The sequence below is a fragment of the Gracilinanus agilis genome, chromosome 2 (genome assembly GCF_016433145.1).
Source record: "Gracilinanus agilis isolate LMUSP501 chromosome 2, AgileGrace, whole genome shotgun sequence".
NCBI classification, from domain to species: Eukaryota; Metazoa; Chordata; class Mammalia; order Didelphimorphia; family Didelphidae; genus Gracilinanus; species Gracilinanus agilis.
In genome coordinates, this window is record NC_058131.1 from 159,367,303 (window position 1) to 159,386,315 (window position 19,013).

At 35.6% G+C, this 19,013-nt stretch overlaps 1 protein-coding gene across 1 annotated transcript in view; it reads right to left on the reverse strand.

Annotated features, from left to right (window-relative positions):
• The window catches only part of PPP3CC (protein phosphatase 3 catalytic subunit gamma), a 100,865-nt gene that overhangs the window by 20,150 nt on the left and 61,702 nt on the right, over positions 1-19,013 (reverse strand). Inside the window, exons 4-8 of the mRNA XM_044663485.1 lie at positions 18,873-18,984; positions 16,344-16,489; positions 12,394-12,533; positions 4,361-4,438; positions 4,179-4,273 (exon numbers count right to left, since the gene is read on the reverse strand). Of these exons, the coding sequence (XP_044519420.1) occupies positions 4,179-4,273; positions 4,361-4,438; positions 12,394-12,533; positions 16,344-16,489; positions 18,873-18,984 (571 nt within the window). The remainder of the gene's footprint in view (positions 1-4,178; positions 4,274-4,360; positions 4,439-12,393; positions 12,534-16,343; positions 16,490-18,872; positions 18,985-19,013) is intronic.

Consider the following 19,013-nt stretch of genomic DNA (forward strand, 5'->3'; position numbering starts at 1 on the left):
CAGTATAAGACTCCTGAGGTGATTGGGAGACACTCTGTTTCCTACGAAGCAGCCAGGTGGGAGAAGGTAATGGAGGGCAATTTGAATTAGATCTTAGCAGGCGCATGGTCTTTCTTAAATTTACCAACATGGCTTTAAATAAAATATTAATACTTTTGGATATATCCATCTATATCTATTTTATTCATAACAGGATCAAGATCTGGGATTTCATTTGCAAAGGGAGCAACTCTTCTACCAAAGAGTGAGAAACTCTTCTACCAAAGCAGATTTGCCTCTTCCAAGCTTAGAGAGTCCTCTGGGACACTGTTCAGGGCCACACAGCTAGAATGTCAAAGGTGGGACTTGAACCCAGCCAGGCATTTCTGATTCTGAGGTCAGCTTTCTAGCCATTACTACATGTTGCCTCTTTCCAACCTTTATAATTGATTATATTTCTGACAATGATTAATATATTTTTTAAAAGCCCAGCAAAGCAGAACTGGGAGAACATTATATACAGTAATAGCAATATTATACGATGATCAACCATGAAAACTTGGCTACTCTCAGCAATATAATAATCTGGGACAGTTCTGAAGTACTTCTGACAAAGAAGGCTATCCTCTTCCAGAGAAAGACCTGTTGGAGTCAGAATGCAGATCAAAGTAAACTATCTTCCACATTAGTTTATTTAAGATTTTATTTGAGAGTTTTGGTTTTATATGAACATTCTCTTACAATGATGACCATTATGGAAAAAAGTTTTGCACAATAATACATGTATAATCCAGATCAAGTTACTTACCATCTCTGAGAGGGGGTAGGGAAGGGTACAATTTGGTTTTTATAATTTTGGAAAATTTTTTGTGGAAAATTGTTATTGCATATAATTGGGAAAATAAAATATCTTTGAATAAAAAAATCCCAACAAAGACTGTGAGATTGAGTCATTGAAGGAGTAAGAGATCCTTCCAAAAGTGTTCTAGTACCTGACCTCAATAAATTGTGTATGCATCTCAATATCAAATAATTTAAATTTGAAACATTCCTATGCTCAATTTATTTTCATAAAAAAATTAATGTTTCCTCCTGACAAACAAGAGGTGATTAAAAATTAGGACAGACTTTAAGAAATATCTAAATGAGTACTATGTTTTGGAAATAATAATTATAGATACTATATTATTTAATATAACTCAACAAACATTTATAAAGCATCTATTGTTTGAGGCATTGTGTTAAGTACTGAGGATAAAAAGAAAAAAACAAAAGTTAATGAGTCCTCAAGAAGCTTACATTCTACTGGGAGGATGGGATATGACATGCCTGGGCAAATCTGTAAAACAGACATATCTACAGCACTTATCCTTGATTGTTTTGGATATCAAGTGAGACTATGTAAGGAGTCATATAAATGTCAGTTATTAACATTACAAGAATAGAAATTAATCTGAGGAAGAAAGTATGCATATCCTCTTGAGTACATGTGAAAGACAGATACAGAGGAGCCAAAGAGAGACACATGCACACACAGGGAGAGGCAGAGAAATGAGGAAAGGCCTTAAAAGCCTTAATTCAGAAATGGCCCATGAGAAGAGTTTTAGATTTGCTGCCCTGCACCTATACATTTTGGTATGTGCAGTTTCCCTCAATTAGAGTTTAAGTATCTTGAGAACAAGGACTATCTCACTTTTCTACTGACATCCTCAGCACTTAGTACAATGCTTAGCACATTGAAAGTATTTAATATGAAACGTAGTAGGTATTAAAAAACTGATTGATTGAAAAACTCTTTGAAAGGCCACTTGGGTTGGAATACAAAATGTGTGAATAATATAAAATAAGTCTAGGAAGATATGTCAAAAGGTAGACTGGGGAAGATATTTAAATATCAGGCTGATGAGTTTGCATTTTATCCCAGAGGTAGTAACAAGGATCCATTAAACAGCTGGGAATTTACATGGTTACACTCTATATTTTAGGGATATTAATTTGGCAATTTAGTGGAAGGGGCAACTAGGTGATGCACTGGTTAGAGCACCAGGCCTGGAGTCAGGAAGATCTGAGTTAAAATCAGCCCCTTGATAAACACTTACTAGTTGTGTAACCTTGGGCAAACCACTTAACCCTGTTGCCTCAGATTCCTCATCTATAAAATGAGCCACAGAAGGAAATGGCCAACCACTCCAGTTTCTAGGTACCAAGAAAACCCCAAATGGGGTCACACAGAGCTGACATGACTGAAACAGCTGAACAACTACAACAACAACAACAAAAGCTAAGTGGAAGATAGAATGGGAAGAGAGACCAAAGAAGAGGCTATTACAGTACGATGAATGAGAGGTGATGGGGGTGAATAAGGGACATGGCTGTGTGGGAATTCTATCTGTGGAGGTAGAATTGATAGGAGTTGGCAGGAAACTCAGGGGAAAGGGAAAAGTCAAGGATAATTCTGAGATTGTAGACCTGAGGGTGAGCACAGTGGAGGTTTCAACAGAAGTCTGTAGCAGAGAAGAACATGAAGTGGATGTGTGGTATCTGAGGTGTCAATGGGAGTCCCAGAAGGATATATGTAGCAGGAATAGGTGATTAAGGATTTAGGAGTGAGACTAAGAATATAAAGATTTGACTACAAAGTGACAATGACTAGGACTTGACATGATCACCAGGAGAGACTAGAGCACAGATCTCTCAATTTCATAATGATATCCCCCACTTTTTTTTAACAAAACAATTCCAGTTCTCCAGTCCTCCACTTTCATAAAACAAATTATAAAGACTGCCAGTAAAAATGGCAGATGTACCCAAGTAAGCATTCATTGGGGGACAGATATTAAGTTAGATCCTATTTGTGCTTCATTTATTGTCAGCTAGGTAGCACAGTGAATAGAGTGCTGGCCTGGAGACAGAGAGACCCTAGTTCAAATCCTTAGACAACAGAACTTCTGAAGGGGTCTACTCCAAATTTAGGTTAACAAATCTAAACTGGCTGAGCCAAACAGTGACCTTCTCAGTAATAGGAGAAGACTGTGACAAAGATCTGGACAGGATGCTGGAGACAAATGAAGGGACAGATGACAAATGAAAAGGAATCAGCATGTAGCAGTGGCAGAGGGCCCTTGTGAAAGTAAGACTAAGGAACAAGGAATAGGCCATTCAGAGCTGACTCACTCTCTGTCTGTCTGTCTGTCTGTCTGTCTGTCTGTCTGTCTCTCTGTTGTTGGGCTGGACTTGTGATTTCACTGACATAGGAATGTCTGGATGGAGGAATTCACTTCACTAAAGCAACTTGGTACCTTCTCTACAGTTTCTACAACTAGGACAGGTTTCCAAGGCCCTGAGAGACTTCTCAAAGTCTTGGTATGTATCAGATAAAACTTGAAGCTAGATCTTTGGGTCTTCAAGATCAGATTCTATCCACTACATCAACATACCCCATTTGGACAAAGATACTGAAGTGGTTTGTCTTTTCTGTCTCCACCTCATTTTAGAGATGAGAAAAAGGAGGCAAAAAGGGTTAAATAATTTGCCCAGGGTCATACAGCTATTAAGTGTCTGAAGCTAGATTTGAACTCAGAAAAAAGAGTCTTTCTAACTCCAGGCCCAGTGCTCTATCCACAGAGCCACCTTGCTGCCTTTATCCTGATCAAACACATGTGAAATGCAGAAGCACAAGACTTTCAGAAGAAAATGGCTCTCACAGATCACTGAGTTCAAACCCTATATTTTTAGAGATGAAGAAAACAAAGGTCATCCGAAGGTGCCAGAGTCAGCTAGTGACAGAGCTAGAACTAGAATTGAGATCAGTGTAACAGCACCTATGCCATACTACTTCTGAGAATTCCAGAAGGGCAACAAAAGCTCAGCAATTCAAAAGAATTAAAATATTAAGAGATGAAGTAATGCTTTAAAAATAGACAACATTAGACAGAAACTAATAAATTATGCTGAGCATTCTGGGTCAACAAGTACAAAGATATGCAACACTAAAATTTCTAAATCTAAGTCATGTACTTGCACTTAGCCTCTGGAACACAAATGCAATCTGCCTTCATTATTCAGGTCCCAGTCCAGTAATTTTTAGGGTATCGAGATCCAGTAGAGTAACTACCAGCACTCTAGGTCCCTGGCGTGTATTACCACAAAACGTTATAGTAGCTTTCACATTTACTAATAAAACTGTCATATTCCTTTACCTTTGTTGTTATAGACATCTAGGTAATTTGGGGCAGAGAAAATGGTAATGAGTGATGGAAAGCCTGTCGTCTGGGTCTTCCTATACATTCGATACCTGGAAAAGAAATGACAAGTTTGTCTGTCCTGCTGTCAAAAGGAAAAACTCTCCAGTGGCACTTGATGTTGTTCTAGTATCACTTACCCGGCATCCTGAGCTTCATGGGCTCTGATAATTGATAACAAACTATTGCTTTGCAAAAATTCACAAACTGCAGAATAACTGAAAAAGAGTTTTTAGAAAATATATTAATTCTGAGTTAAAAAAATTCTTTTCAGGGTAAGATGGGATGGGGAAAAAATCAAAGCATAGATTTAGAAATGGAAGGGATCTTTATCTTTCTTTTTTTCCCCTCCACACAGGTTGAGGTATATGGGTAAAAAAAACTGTTATAGTATATATAATCAAACAAGAATAAAAAGAATAAAAATTCTTTAAAAAAAACTCTTACTTTCTGTCCTAGTAATAACTCTCAGACAAAAGAGCAAGAGCTAGTTGTGTAAGTCACTTAATGGTCAGGAAGTATCTGAGGCCACATCTGATCTCAGGCCCTCCCACCTCTAGGCCTTATATTCTATCCACTGTACCACCTAGCTGTTCCTAAGCTGTAGATTTCTGTGGTTTAATCTAACTTAATTATTTCAAACCCTTAACTTCTATCTTAAAATCAATACCATGTACTGGTTCTAAAGCAGAAGAGCAGTATGGGTCAGGCAATAGTGGTTGACTGACTTGCCCAGGTTCACACAGCAAGGAAGAGTCTGAGGCCAAGTTTGAACTCAGGCCCTCCTATCTCTAGGTCTGGCTCTCAATCTACTAAGCCACCTAGCTTTCCCTTGTTAATTTTATTTTTAAAGAGAAAGAGAAAAAAATAGCACAACTGATCAATACATTGGGGAAAAAATCCAAAAATATATACAATGTATAGCACCTGTGGACCTCCCATTTCCATGGTGAGGTGAGTTGGAGGTGTTTTTCACATTTCTTCAGAGTCCTGCTTGATCTTTTAAATTTTGATATATTCACTTTTGTTGTTTCTTTTGTTGTTGTGTCATTGTTCCCTCCATTTACATTGTTGTAATTATTGTATATATTGTTTTCTTGACTCTGTTTACTTCATTCTGTATGAATTCATGTAGATCTTTCCGTGTTTTTCTGTGTTCATCACACACATCATTTCTTGCAGTATAGTAATATTCCATTACATTCATGTACCAAATTAGTTTAGTCATTTCCCAATCAATGGGCATCTACTATGTTCTCAAATTCTGGCTATTGTGAAGAGTGCTGCTATAAATATCTGAGAGGATATGGGTATTTAGACATATAAAGTTCAATGTTGGGAGTCTCTGTTTAAAAAAGGCATGGATATTTTAGTTACTTTATTTGCATAATTCCAAATTGCTCTCTAAAATGGTTGTGCCATTTCACAACTCCATCAGTAATATACATTATTTTTCCAATTTTTTGAGTTACATATGGAAACAATTTTTGAGAATTGCTTTTTGACATTTTAAAATTCAGATTTTTCTCTCTCCCTGAGGGAGTGAATAGTGTGATACAGGTTGTACCTGTACTTTTATGTAATACATATTTCCATATTTCATCAATAAGTTATTAATATGCCTATTATCCCACAACCTTTTCAACACTGATGATGACCATTTTTTGTCAGCTTTTACAGTTTTCAGAGCATAAAGGGAAACCTTAGGGCATGTAAATGTTGGAGGGAATGAGGGAAAAAAGGGACACTAATACAATGCTGGTGGAACTGTGAACTGATAGAACCATTGTGGAGAACAATATTACTAGAAACTATTTTGTGCAATGTTGACCAACAAAATTGATAAATTTAATGAAATAGACATCTACAAACAAAAATACTCAGATTGATAGAATGAGAAATGGATAATTTAAAAAACCTAAAAGGTTATAAAGGGTTATAAAGCTATATATAACTGTTGACCCTAAAAAACCATTATTGGATCTGTATCCTAAAGAGAGCAGAGATAGAGGGGGAAAGTACCTACTTGAACAAAAATGTTTTTAGCAGCTGTTTTTGTAGTGACAAAAAATTAGAAATTGAGGGGGTGTCCATGAGTTGAGGAATGGCTGAACAAGCTGTGGTATGTGGTTGTAATGAAAAATTATTGTGCCATAAGAAATGATGAATGGGACGAGTTCAGAAAAACCTGGAAAGACATATACACTGATACAAAGTAAAGTGAGCAGAACCAGGAGAACACTGTATACAGTAACAGAAATATTGTATGATGATCAACTGTGAAGAACTAAAACTATTATCAGAAAAAAAAGTTACTCCAAGATAACGCCAAGGGACTCATGATAAAAATTTAAAAATATATTATTATCTACAGCCAAAGAAAGAACTGTTGGAATTTGATTGCAGATGAAAGTGTGCCATCCTTCACTTTATTTCCTTCATGATTTTTTTATTGTACATGTCATACACAACTTTAGTCATACCATGGGGAATATGGAAATACATATCATATGAAAGCACTAATATAACCTATATTAGACTATTTACTGCCTAAGGGAGGAAGGAAGGGAGGAAGGAAACCTGAATCACAAAATGTCCAAAAACAATAGTAAAAAATTGTTTCTATATGTAATTGAAAAAAAATCCATTAAAAAATAGCAAATCATACAGGTGCAGCTGACTCAGTGGAAAAGGGAGGTCCTGCTTAAAATCTGGACTTATATACTTCTTAGCTATGTGATCTTAGGCAAGTCACTTAACCCCAACTGCCTATCCCTTACCATTCTTCTGCTTTGGAACTAATTAATGCCTATTATTGATTCTAAGATGGAAGGTAAGGGTTTTAAAAAAAGTAAAAGTGAACCATGCATTCCTGGCAAAAAATCTGATCTTAATCCAAATTGTTTTAGTATTTTACTGACACTTCTTTGCTAATAAGCTAGTCATTACTTCTATATCAATATTCATAAGGACATTGATCTCTAATTTTCTCTTCCTAATTTGTTTTTCGCTAGTTTATGTATTAAGATTATATCTATAACATAAAAGGAGTTTGATAAGATTCCTTCTTTTTCTATTTTGGTGACAGCTTATGCAGCATTGGAATTATTTGTCCTTTGAATTTCTGATATAATACACTTATAAATCCATCTAAACCAGTTTTTTTTCTCCTTTGGAGAAAAGCCATTTATGGTTTATTCATTTTCTTTTTCTCAGATTAAGTTTTTTAAATTATCCATTTCTCATTCTATCAATCTGAGTATTTTGTTTGTAGGTGTCTATTTCATTAAATTTATCAATTTTGTTGGTCAATATTGCACAAAATGGTTTTGAGTAATTCCTTTTATTTAATCTATTGTGAATTCTCCTTTTTCACTTTTGATAGTGGCAATTTGGCTTTCCTCTTTCTTTTTTTCCTAATCAGACTGACTAACGGTTCATGTATTCTTTCAGTATTTAGTACAGTGCCTGTTTAATTATTGGCTGAATGATCTATTTTGTTAGTTCCTTTAAAAAATCCAGCTCCTTGTATTTATCAATTCAATGGGTTTATGCTTTTATTTTGGTTTATCTTTGTCTTGATTTATTGATCTATCCTTCTGTTCATCAAAGTAGGGATAAAATTTCCTATAAGAACTGCTTTGGCAGCATTCTAAAAGTTCTAGTATGCTACTTCATTTTTGTGATTTTCTTTAAAAAGTGATCTTTTTTCCATGATTTAGAATTCTTTAGAAATCAATTATTTAGTCTCCATTCCAGTTTGAATCTTTTCTTCAAAGGCTCTTTATTGATTACTCAAATGTTCTTTGATTAGTAAAAATGAGTTAAATCATAGAATTCTCTATCCTCCCTCCATTTGTACATATTCTTAATCTCATGCTACAATTATGAAAAATGATTTCTACCCATTTCTCCTTCATTTCTTTTCTAGTGTAGTTCCATTTCTTTTTTTTAAGACTAAGAAAACAGTATCACCACTAGTCCCTCTGTTCATTTTATTTCATTCCCTTTGTGACCCTTGAAATCATTAGGATTCTCTAGGAACTCATCTTTCTGTCTCTATTAGAAGTATTATCAAATTGCTCAAATTTATTTATTTTTCAAGGTTTCTCTTGATTCTTATATTTGCATCTGAGACTTCTATTCAGCTCTGGTCTTTTCATCAGGTATGCTTGAATGTCATCTACTCTATTAATGATAATAATTTTTCTTCCCCCCACCCCTGCCTCTTTCTTAGTCTTGCAGGATGAGTTATTTTTGGATGTTAGTTTTATTTTTTTGCCTTTTCAACTATCACATTCTAAGATTTTTGCTCTTTAGCAATTTTCTAGATCCTATGTGATTCTAAGTATAGTTCTTTAGAACTTAAAACTTTCTGAGTGTAATTTTTTCTTTGATCTATAAGCTCTGGAATTTTATTATGACATTTTTCCATTTTTGGAGACACCTTCAGGAGATAGCCTATGAATTCGTTCTTATTTTCACTTTGCTCTCTGGGTTTTAATAGAATATGTGTAGTTTTATGTTTCGGAAAATGTGAGATCCAGACCTAATTTTTTTGGGATGGGGCATGGGGTGGGAGGGAGAAAGGAAGGGTAAATTGTGGTTTGTGGTTTCTGATACTAGGAACATTATAGTTTCCTTTATTTTAAAAAATATTTTGATGTTTTAATATCTCTTGTCTCCTAAAGTTATTTAGTTCTGTTTGATCCATTCAAAATTTCATAAAGTCTCTGATACTTGGGTAAGGTTTTCTACACTCTGTTCTAAATTATTTATTCTCCTAATTCTTTTGTACAAAATTCTTATTTCACCCCTATAATTCCATTTTTAACAAAATCTCTGGATTTGTTTCTTGCAAGTATTTCCATAGTCCTTGTGTTGAAACCGCTCCACCCCCCCACACACCCCCCCCACACCCACCCCACCCCCACAGTTGTTACGGAATCCTCTTCTTGTGAGTTGGTTTGGCTTTTCTTTGGCAACCTTTNCCCCCCACACCCCCCCCCCCACACCCACCCCACCCCCGCAGTTGTTACGGAATCCTCTTCTTGTGAGTTGGTTTGGCTTTTCTTTGGCAACCTTTGTTTATTCATGTTTTATATTCAGTTCCTGATTTGGGACTTCAGATTAAGATTACACTCCAGTCATTCATGCATTATTGAATGGGTGGCCAGGCCCTTCTTGATCATGGTCTTGTTTTCTTGAGTTCTTGTCATTAACTTCCTTTTCTCCAAATGGATATATTCAGAACTCTGGTTTGTTTGGTTTTTTTTTTTGGTGTTTCTGGTCAGGATGCTTCTGTAGTTTTCTGTTCCTACTGGGATTCCCTATTCAGGGAGTTATAACTTTCTTCAGTCCCTCCAGGAGATTTCCTTGTTTACCTGTGCTCATGTTGGTTTCTCTGAAAGGACATCTTTTATGGCATTCATAGCTTTTTGATGTCTTTTCTTCAAACTTGAGCCAAATGAAGAAGCTTACAAGATTCTTGGTCGCTGTTCTATTTTTTTTTTTTTTAAAGATCTTTGCTGGAGTAAAAGTAAGAGATTTGGATTCTACTAGGACCTTTCATATATTTATGAAATATATATTCTATATTTACCAAAAATGTGTAGTTGGCTAATAAGCCTAATAGGTGCTAGGCACCTTACTAAGTGCTAGATATACAATGAAAGGGAAAAAAATCAAAACAAAAAACAAATAAAAAACTGTACCTCCAAATAGTTGCTGCTCTCAAGCAGCTCATAGTCTATTGGGAGAAACAACAAGCAAACCAGATATGTAAAGGATAATCTTGTGATAATTAATAAAGAGAAGGCACTAACATGAAGGGAGAATCAAAAAGACTCTTGCAGTAGATGGGATTTTAGCTGGGAAATGAAGAGACAGATGAGGAGGGAGAGACTATCAGTCATGGGGGAAGAGCCAGAGAAAATGCTTACAGATGAGAGATGGAGTCTTATGCAAAAGTCAGGAGGCCAGTGTCACTGGATGGCACAGTAAATAAAAGGGAATAAAGTGGAAGAAGACGATTTATTTTATTATTATGCTTCTATTTATTAAATGTGTATTTTGTTTAAATGTAATCTCCTTGAAAGCAAAGATTATTTCATATTTTCTTCTCTATCCTTGTTGCTTAAAACTGTGCCTACTGTATCGCAGGAACTTCTTCTCTCAGTTATTTGCACTGCTGAAAGGGGTCCCTTCATATTTCCATGGGTTAAAGTTCTTCCTTCCCCTCAGGTGCCAACCAAAGACATATCAATTAGGCTACTTACGAAGACATGATATGGGACAGTTCTTAATATAACCTTTTATAAATGTACAAACATCTGATGCCAGAAGATTATTCCCAAATGTAGATGAGTATACACACATATTTAATGATAAATCAAATTATATTTGTTATATTAACTATGTAATAACACATAGGCCATTCAATTGGGCATTCAATTTTCCAAGCCCCTAGAGAGGTGTGGTTTCCAAGTTCTACCTAGGGCACACAAATAACTTAAACTCGACTTTCATACTATTTTCCTCCTTACTTTTTTCTCACACTCACATGTCCACCACAAGAAGTATTCTGTCACCCTAAATTATGTCTCTCTAACCGATCTTTCCTTTTCACTTATAAGATTCTAGCTTATAATTATTTATGTCTTTTCCTCTACCAGATTACAAACATGTTGAAGGCAAGGCCTGTGCCATTTAATTTTTCCATTTCCAATGCCTTGAATATAATAGGCACTATGGGTATTGAATTTATTCAAGACCAATACACCACAGACAGAACAATGCTTAAATAGAAGAATGCCAATGGATAAATACTTAGACTGAATGACAATTCTTCCTATTATTTAGTACCCTAAAATCATTTCTTCACAATAACCTTGTAAAGTTCCCTTCCATTCTGTTAAAAGAGTAAAGATTAAAGGGTTGAAAAATAAAGGAACCACTTAATAACCACACGGCTAGTACCAATATCAGAACACGGCCTTTAAAGCTGTGTACTTTAGGAACACATAAAAATCTGATATGATCCTAATGAAGGGCAGTTACTTTAAAATGGGCATCTTTGAGTGTCAAATTCTTCTAGGAGGAATGGCTAACCAGCCTTGAGAAACAGATCAGTTATATAATTATTTTGAGATTACTTGGGGTCTAATGGGTAAATATTTTTTATTTGTTTTCATGTTGCTCAGCCTTCAAGTAATGCTAGCATTTTCTCTAGATAAAAGCTTGGAGTAGAAAAAGAAAGTGGAAATTATCCAAAGAAGATTGAAATTATTCCATTTTATTACTTCTAAACAACCAGTAAAAAATAGGCCAATGGGAGAATAACATTCAAAGTATTACTTAAAATGAAGCTTCTGGCTTATGTGTAGATTTTTAACAATTTTCATTCTGATCTAATTATATAAAGATAAAAGAATATTGATTAGGATGTGCACTATTTAATTGAATATAATTCTAGGTTATTTTTTAACTTAATGCTACCTTTCCTCTATTTTTTTCTTTTTCTTTTTAAACCCTTACCTTCCAAATTGGAATCAATACTGTGTATTGGTTCCAAGGGCTAGACAATGGGGGTTAAGTAACTTGCCCAGGGTCACACAGCTAGGAAGTGTCTGAGACCAAATTTGAACCCAGGACCTCCCATCTCCAGACTTGGCTCTCAATCCACTGAGCCACCCAGCTGGTCCCTCCCCTATTTTTTCTAAGACAATAATACAAAAAACTATGACAAAAATATGGATTTAGTAAAAACTACCAACAATAACAAACAACTCCTGATGTTCTGGGTTTAACATACCTTTATCTGAAATATTGGGAAATGATCACAGATGATTGTGATGAGACATTAAAGGATCTCCAATTAGATTTAAGCTACCATACAAGAATATTACTACTGTTTTAGAAATATTTTACCCAAAAAGTTGAAACAAAAGAGTTATCTGGCTAATGCTTAATTAATCAGAAAATTACATTTGAAAATTTTTAAAAAAGGAAAAAGTGAAGTTGACTTATGGTTAAGGTTGACAGCTTAAACTTTGTAAAACATAGCATGTGACATAAGTTTACTAAACTTAATTTACTTTTTAAAAAATCTGAATTCAAAAATCATTCTGTTTTGCTTCTAAACCTATTTTGTAACTGTAAAAGATAGGTTTACCTGAAAAAGTAGGAGCACCCTCGGACACTATTGTGGCTAAATTGCTCCGTGGTCTTCTCACTTCCATAATCTTCCAAGGGATCCGCCCAAAGCAGGTCACACATTGGTCCAAAAGCTGGAGGTTCCCTAAACCTGTCTAACTAGAAGGCACATATAACAGGCAAAGAAAGCCATGAAAACAAAATGATTTTTGTTATTTTGTATGCCAAGCAATTACTCTCTCCTTATTTAGTATAAGAAAAGCAAACAACAACTTCTAACAAGGTTTACTTGTAAAAAAGCACAGAAAATGAAAGCTAGTTCCATTTTCTTATTAAGGATTATGAAGTTGAAACTGCCCAGGGACACATAAGAAACCAAACCCATTCTCTTTCAATGATTATCCCTCCTCGTGTTTCTTTTCTTTCATTTGATAAATGCTGGTATATGGAATTTTCTGTTTACTTAGATACTTTAAAACAAGTTGCAACAACTTAGGGTTTGGGTGATTGCTGTTTTATTTACAAATAAAAATGAAGTGAACCTAATTGACATCCTAATTATTATGACTAATTTCCATCAAGGGATCAAAATTCTAGACTGATTTTAAAAAGTTAATAAAGGATTTCCAATTTCCTTGCAAAAATCAAGTTTTTGCAATCATGAAAACAATATAAGCCTTACAGAATCTTAGCTCTAATAGGATCAATAGTCCAAGCTCATCACTGTACAAATAAGAAAACTGAGGCATGAGAAGTCTTATATTAATTTTCTCTCTAATATCCCCATCCCCTTCCCTTTCATGAAGACCCAAGCAATGTAGGGACTCATCAGTCAATCAGTCAATAAATGTTTATGCCTCTACTATACACTGTACTAAGTGCTGGAGATACAAAGCGAGGCCAAAGACAGCCCCTGCCCTCAAAGAGCTCACATTCTCACATGGAAATAAGATGCAAACAATTATGTACAAACAAGCTCTGAACTGGATAATATAGAATGAATTAAGGAGGAATGGGAAAGGCTTCCTGTAGAAGGTGAGATTTTAGCTAGGGCTCAAAGGAGGTCAGGGAAATCAGGAAGAAGAAATGAAGAGAGAGAGAGAATTCCAGGCATGGAGGACTGGCAAAAAAAAACAACAAAAAACCTACCCAGAATCTGAAGATGGAGTGGTTTGGTTTGGTTTGGTTTTTGGGCAAGGAGGCCAGTGTGACTAAATCAGAAAGTATATTGGGGGGGCGGTTGTTAAGATATTAAAAAACTGGGGGAAAGAGGTGTTGGGCAAGTCCTGAAAGACCTTTAATACCAAACAGATAATTTTATATTTAATCTTAGAAGTGAAAGGGAAGCCACTGGAGTTTATTGAGTTGGAAACCTGGTGAGAATTGTGCTTTGGGAAAATCACTGGCAGGTATGATACTCTGTTATTTAATTCAAAGTAGATCCTCGATGGCCTGAAAAATCAAATGCTGTATTTCAATTCTGGTACATAACTCAATGACAGTATAGAAAAGACATCAAGAAAAACTACAAAGGGACAGTATCTAATCTCTTTCCAATAATGAACACAGGAAACCTGGGGAAGTGATAACCAAACCATCAGCCATAAAGTAAAAATGAGCACAGCATTTGGCTGGAATGGAACTAAGAGAACATCTAGTCTAATTACCTTACTTTGCAATGAAGAAATGGAGGCCTCTACATACTAAATGAACTTTTGTCCTGCATCCTGCATCCTAGGATCTTAATGTTTGCCTCAGATCACAAATCCAGGAAAAGGTAAGATGAAAACAACAACCCTACTTTCCTTTTAGAATGCTACCCTATGAAATAATGAAAAAAAAAAAACAAAAATGTGAAGGAAGGTGGCCTAGCAGTACCAGATCTTAAACTGTACAATAAAGTAGTGATCACCAAAACAATATGGTACTGGCTAAGAGACAGAAGGGAGGATCAGTGGAATAGACTTGGGGTAAGTGACGTCAGCAAGACAGTATATGATAAACCCAAAGAGCCCAACTTTTGGGACAAAAATCCACTATTTGGCAAAAACCACTGGGAAAATTAGAAAACAACGTGGGAGAGATTAAGTTTAGATCAACATCTCACACCCTCCACCAAGACAAATTCAGAATGGGTGAATGACTTGAATATAAAGAAGGAAACTATAAGAAAATTAGGCGAACACAGAATAGGATACTTGTCAGATTTCCGGGAAAGGAAAGATTTTATTTTTATTTTTAGTTTTTTTTTAACCCTTAATTTTTGGTGTATTGTCTTATAGGTGGAAGAGTGGTAAGGGTGGGCAATGGGGGTCAAGTGACTTGCCCAGGGTCACACAGCTGGGAAGTGGCTGAGGCCAGGTTTGAACTAGGACCTCCTGTCTCTAGGCCTGACTCTCACTCCACTGAGCTACCCAGCTGTCCCCTGGAAAGGAAAGATTTTAAAACCAAGCAAGAGTTAGAAAAAATTACAAAATATAAAATGAATAATTTTGATTACATTAAATTAAAAAGGTTTTGTACAAACAAAAACAATGCAACTAAAATCAAAAGGGAAACAACAAACTGGGGAAAAATCTTTATGACAAAAAACTCTGACAAAGGTCTAATTACTCAAATATACAAGGAGCTAAATCAATTGTACAAAAAAATCAAGCCATTCTCCATTCAATAAATGGACAAGGGATATGAATAGGCAATTTTCAGATAAAGAAATCAAAACTATTCATAAGCACATGAGAAAGTGTTCTAAATCTCTAATAATTGGAGAAATGCAAATCAAAACAACTCTGAGGTATCACCTCACACCCAGAAGATTGGCTAAAATGATAGCAGGGGAAAGTAATGAATGTTGGAGGGGATGTGGCAAAATTGGGACGTTAATGCACTGCTGGTGGAGTTGTGAACTGTTCCAACCATTCTAGATGGCAATTTGAAATTATGCCCAAAGAGTGCTAAAAGATTGCCTGCCCTTTGATTGAGCCATACCATTGCTGGGTTTGTACCCCAAAGAGATTATAGGGAAAAAGACATGTACGAAAATACTTATAGTTGCACTCTTTGTGGTGGCAAAAAACTGGAAAATGAGGGTATGCCCTTAAATTGGGGAATGGCTGAATAAATTGTGGTATATGTTGGTGATGGAATACTATTGTGCTCAAAGGAATAATAAACTGGAGGGATTCCATGTGAACTGGAAAGACCTCCAGTAATTGATGCAGAGTGAAAGGAGCAGAGGCAGAAGAACATTGTACACAGAGACTGATACACTGTGGTCAAATCGAATGTAACAGACTTCTGTACTAGCAGCAATGCAATGACCCAGGACAATTCTGAGGGATTTATGGAAAAGAACACTACCCACATTCAGAGGAAGAACTGTAGGAGTGGAAACAGAGAAGAAAAGCAGCTGCTTGAACACATGGGTGGATGCGGACATGATTTGGGATGTAGACTCTTAATGACCACCCTAGAACAATTATCAATAATATGGAAATAGGTCTTGATCGATGACATATGAAGAAACCGGTGGAAATATGTGCCGGCTATGGGGGAGGGGTGACAGGGGGTGAAGGGGAAAGTAAAAACATGAATCATGTAACCAGGGAAAATTTTTCTAAAAAATAAAAAAAAAATTTTTAAAAAGAATGCTACCCTCTACTAACAATACTATACACTAATTTATGATTCTAGTTTGTGTCAAAAGAATATGGGGAGGGAGCAGCTGGGTGGCTCAGTGGATGGAGAGCCAGGCCTAGAGATGGGCAGTCCTAGGTTAAAATGTGGCTTCAGACACTTCCTAGCTGTGTGACCCTGGGCAAGTCACTTAACTCCCATTGCCTAGCCCTTACCACTCTTCTGCCTTGGAGCCAATACACAGTATTGACCCCATGACGGAAGGTAAGGGCTTTAAAAAATTAAATAAATTAAAATAAATTAAAAAAAGAATATGGGGAAATGGCTACTTACTCTCTTAATGTCATCTAGAGAACTGATTTCTGGAGATAGTCCTCCATGTACACACAGAAACTGCTGGTTTAAGAGGGCAGCAAGAGGAAGACAATCAAATGTATCCATGCATGCCTCATATATCTTCTCAGAGTATTTGATTTTACCTAATGGAAAAACAATATACTGTTACAAGAAAAGAGAAAAAGAAAAAAGAAAAGTTTGCTATACGGGCTAAATGGCTAGCCAGAAGTATATAAAATCATTTCAAACTTGCTTGTTTTTGGTTAATGAACCTTCTAATGATAAGAAAATACTTTTTAAAAAATAATCTATAATATATAGCAGAATTTTGGCAAAATTGTTTGAATAGATAAAATAGATATAGAACCAAGGGAAAACAAATCCAGTGCTATTAAAAATGACAATAATATCACTCTAATCATCATCTGAGAATGGATTTTTGCTGAAAGACATCTGCCACTTTCTTAAAAAGATAAAGTTTAATTTAGTTTTCCTAAAAAGTTTCTGAAAATAATCCCCAAACAGGCCTGATCAGAATGGTAAACAAAATGACATTCAGCAATTTATTTCTTCAATCCCAAAGCTGTGGCATTCTTTGAGAGCATTAGAGATGGGACCAGACACCAAAGAAAAAGTCACTATCTGGTCCAAATTATCACTTTTTTCAATTCATCCTAATAACAATGTTACTTTTGTTAGCAAAATTCTAGAATTGGTTTTCTCTTACCTGTTATGTTATTTAACTGCAATCCCAAAATGATTAAATTTTGAAATAAAGAACCATGTGCTGTTCTAAATTCTAAGACCTTTGATTTTTATATATTATATATCACTATAAAAGCAATAGGTTTTCCAATTACATAATAGTAGAAAGACAATTTTAGTATGAGGAGACTGAGTAATAAGCAAAATAAAATTTTACCTTCTGCTTTTCTCTAAAACAAAACTAAAAACTCAAATCTGGTGTTTTTGAAAAGACAAAGGTGGGAACTGTTTTTACCTTATAAAAGTCATTGAAACATGAAGATTTTCTCCAGTTTCAGTACTCTAAGGGGGCAATAAAGTCAATTTTTTTCTTCAAACTGAAAAAAGATCCAGCTGCACAATCTGGAACTAAATATCACTTGGAAGTAATTACAGGGTGCTGATTCTAAGATTCAAGGTGTCCCTTTAAGAGAGACCAGACTGTCAGTAAAAAATAGCTTTGCAGAACAGTATATAGATATCCCTACTGCAGAAATGAAGCAAAAACAAACTAAAAAACCCCCTTTAGTTGCATCAAAGTGAAAAATTCCCTTCATTTTAGATTCAATGCTGTACAGGAATTAAATGAAAATAACAGACATTTAAAAAGAGAAGCAAATCGGTATGGAATTTTCTCCTAAATTATTTTGCTTCATATAACTATTTTTCATCATGGCAAAATCATGTAAAAAGCAACTAAAACTAAAACTCCAGAAATGAAGGTTCCACACAGAAGAAACTTAATATAACTCTCTATACCTTTCCCACATCCTCTCCAAAAATGGTTCATTTTAATGGTCTAAGGATTCCTTCTTATCCTTCATTCCTAGAGGTTCTTCCCCAAACACAGTAGGAGAGGAGCAAAAGGGAAGGGAAGGAAGAGTAGACAGGTTTTGCAATGAATACCCATTTTCAAGGAAGGTGGAAGAAGGGATGCAAGGAATCCGTCAGAGGCTGCAAGGGGGACTGGCTCAATCTGCAGCTCTAACAGTGGGAGCTCATAGCACTGCCTCCTTTAGCACATGTGTGGGCCTATGAGGATGTCAGTGATGGCTGCTTCTACTACTAGGGAAATCACCCAGGCTTAAGCAATCTATGCTATAAAGAGCAAAATTACAGGCTATACTAGTGCTTCCTAATAAGTATGATGGCAAGAAAGGTTTGAGCGTGGGCTTCCACAGCACCAGGGGCCAGGTGTGACCAGAGCCCAGTTTCTTAATTTCTCTGGGTTTCATTTTCCTTAAATGCAGAAAGGAATAGGAATTCTTTCACTTCCTACCTCTCAAGACTACTGCAAGGAAATGGCTTTGTAAGCCATTTCTTAAAGCACAAGAGAAAGTTATACAAACTAGATTAGACTGGAAGGAGTGGAGAAATTGTGGCCTGTGTTCACAGTAAAATGAAATTTGGGAGGGGGTGGGAACAAGTGCTTTGACACTGTTCCAGTTCTTTTTTTCAGGCAAGGATAAAAAATGTTTACCAATTCCAATATGTGAATATAGTTTTGAAAGTTCCTTAATTTTCTTCTTTAGTGAAGCAGACAAATCTAAAGATGTCACAATAGGAGGTAAAAATAATGGTAAGAAAATAATAGATACTGCATTTGTGGTATATTTGGTACCTTCTCTTATTTTAACCTTAAATTAAAAACACACACACACACACACACACACACACACACACACACACATACAAATTCCCTATAAGCCAATGTCATTATCATTTTCTTTTTAGGCTCAATCATTTACAAAAGTTCTAATAAAGAGAACAAATTATACTTACATTCCTGTCTGAAAGTGAAGTATTCTGTGAGATGTCTGCATTCATGATTGCCTCGAAGCAGAAAAAAGGTTTTAGGATGATTAATCTTTAAACTCCATAAGTAGAGTACACACTGTAAGATAAATTCAAGGACAGAACTAT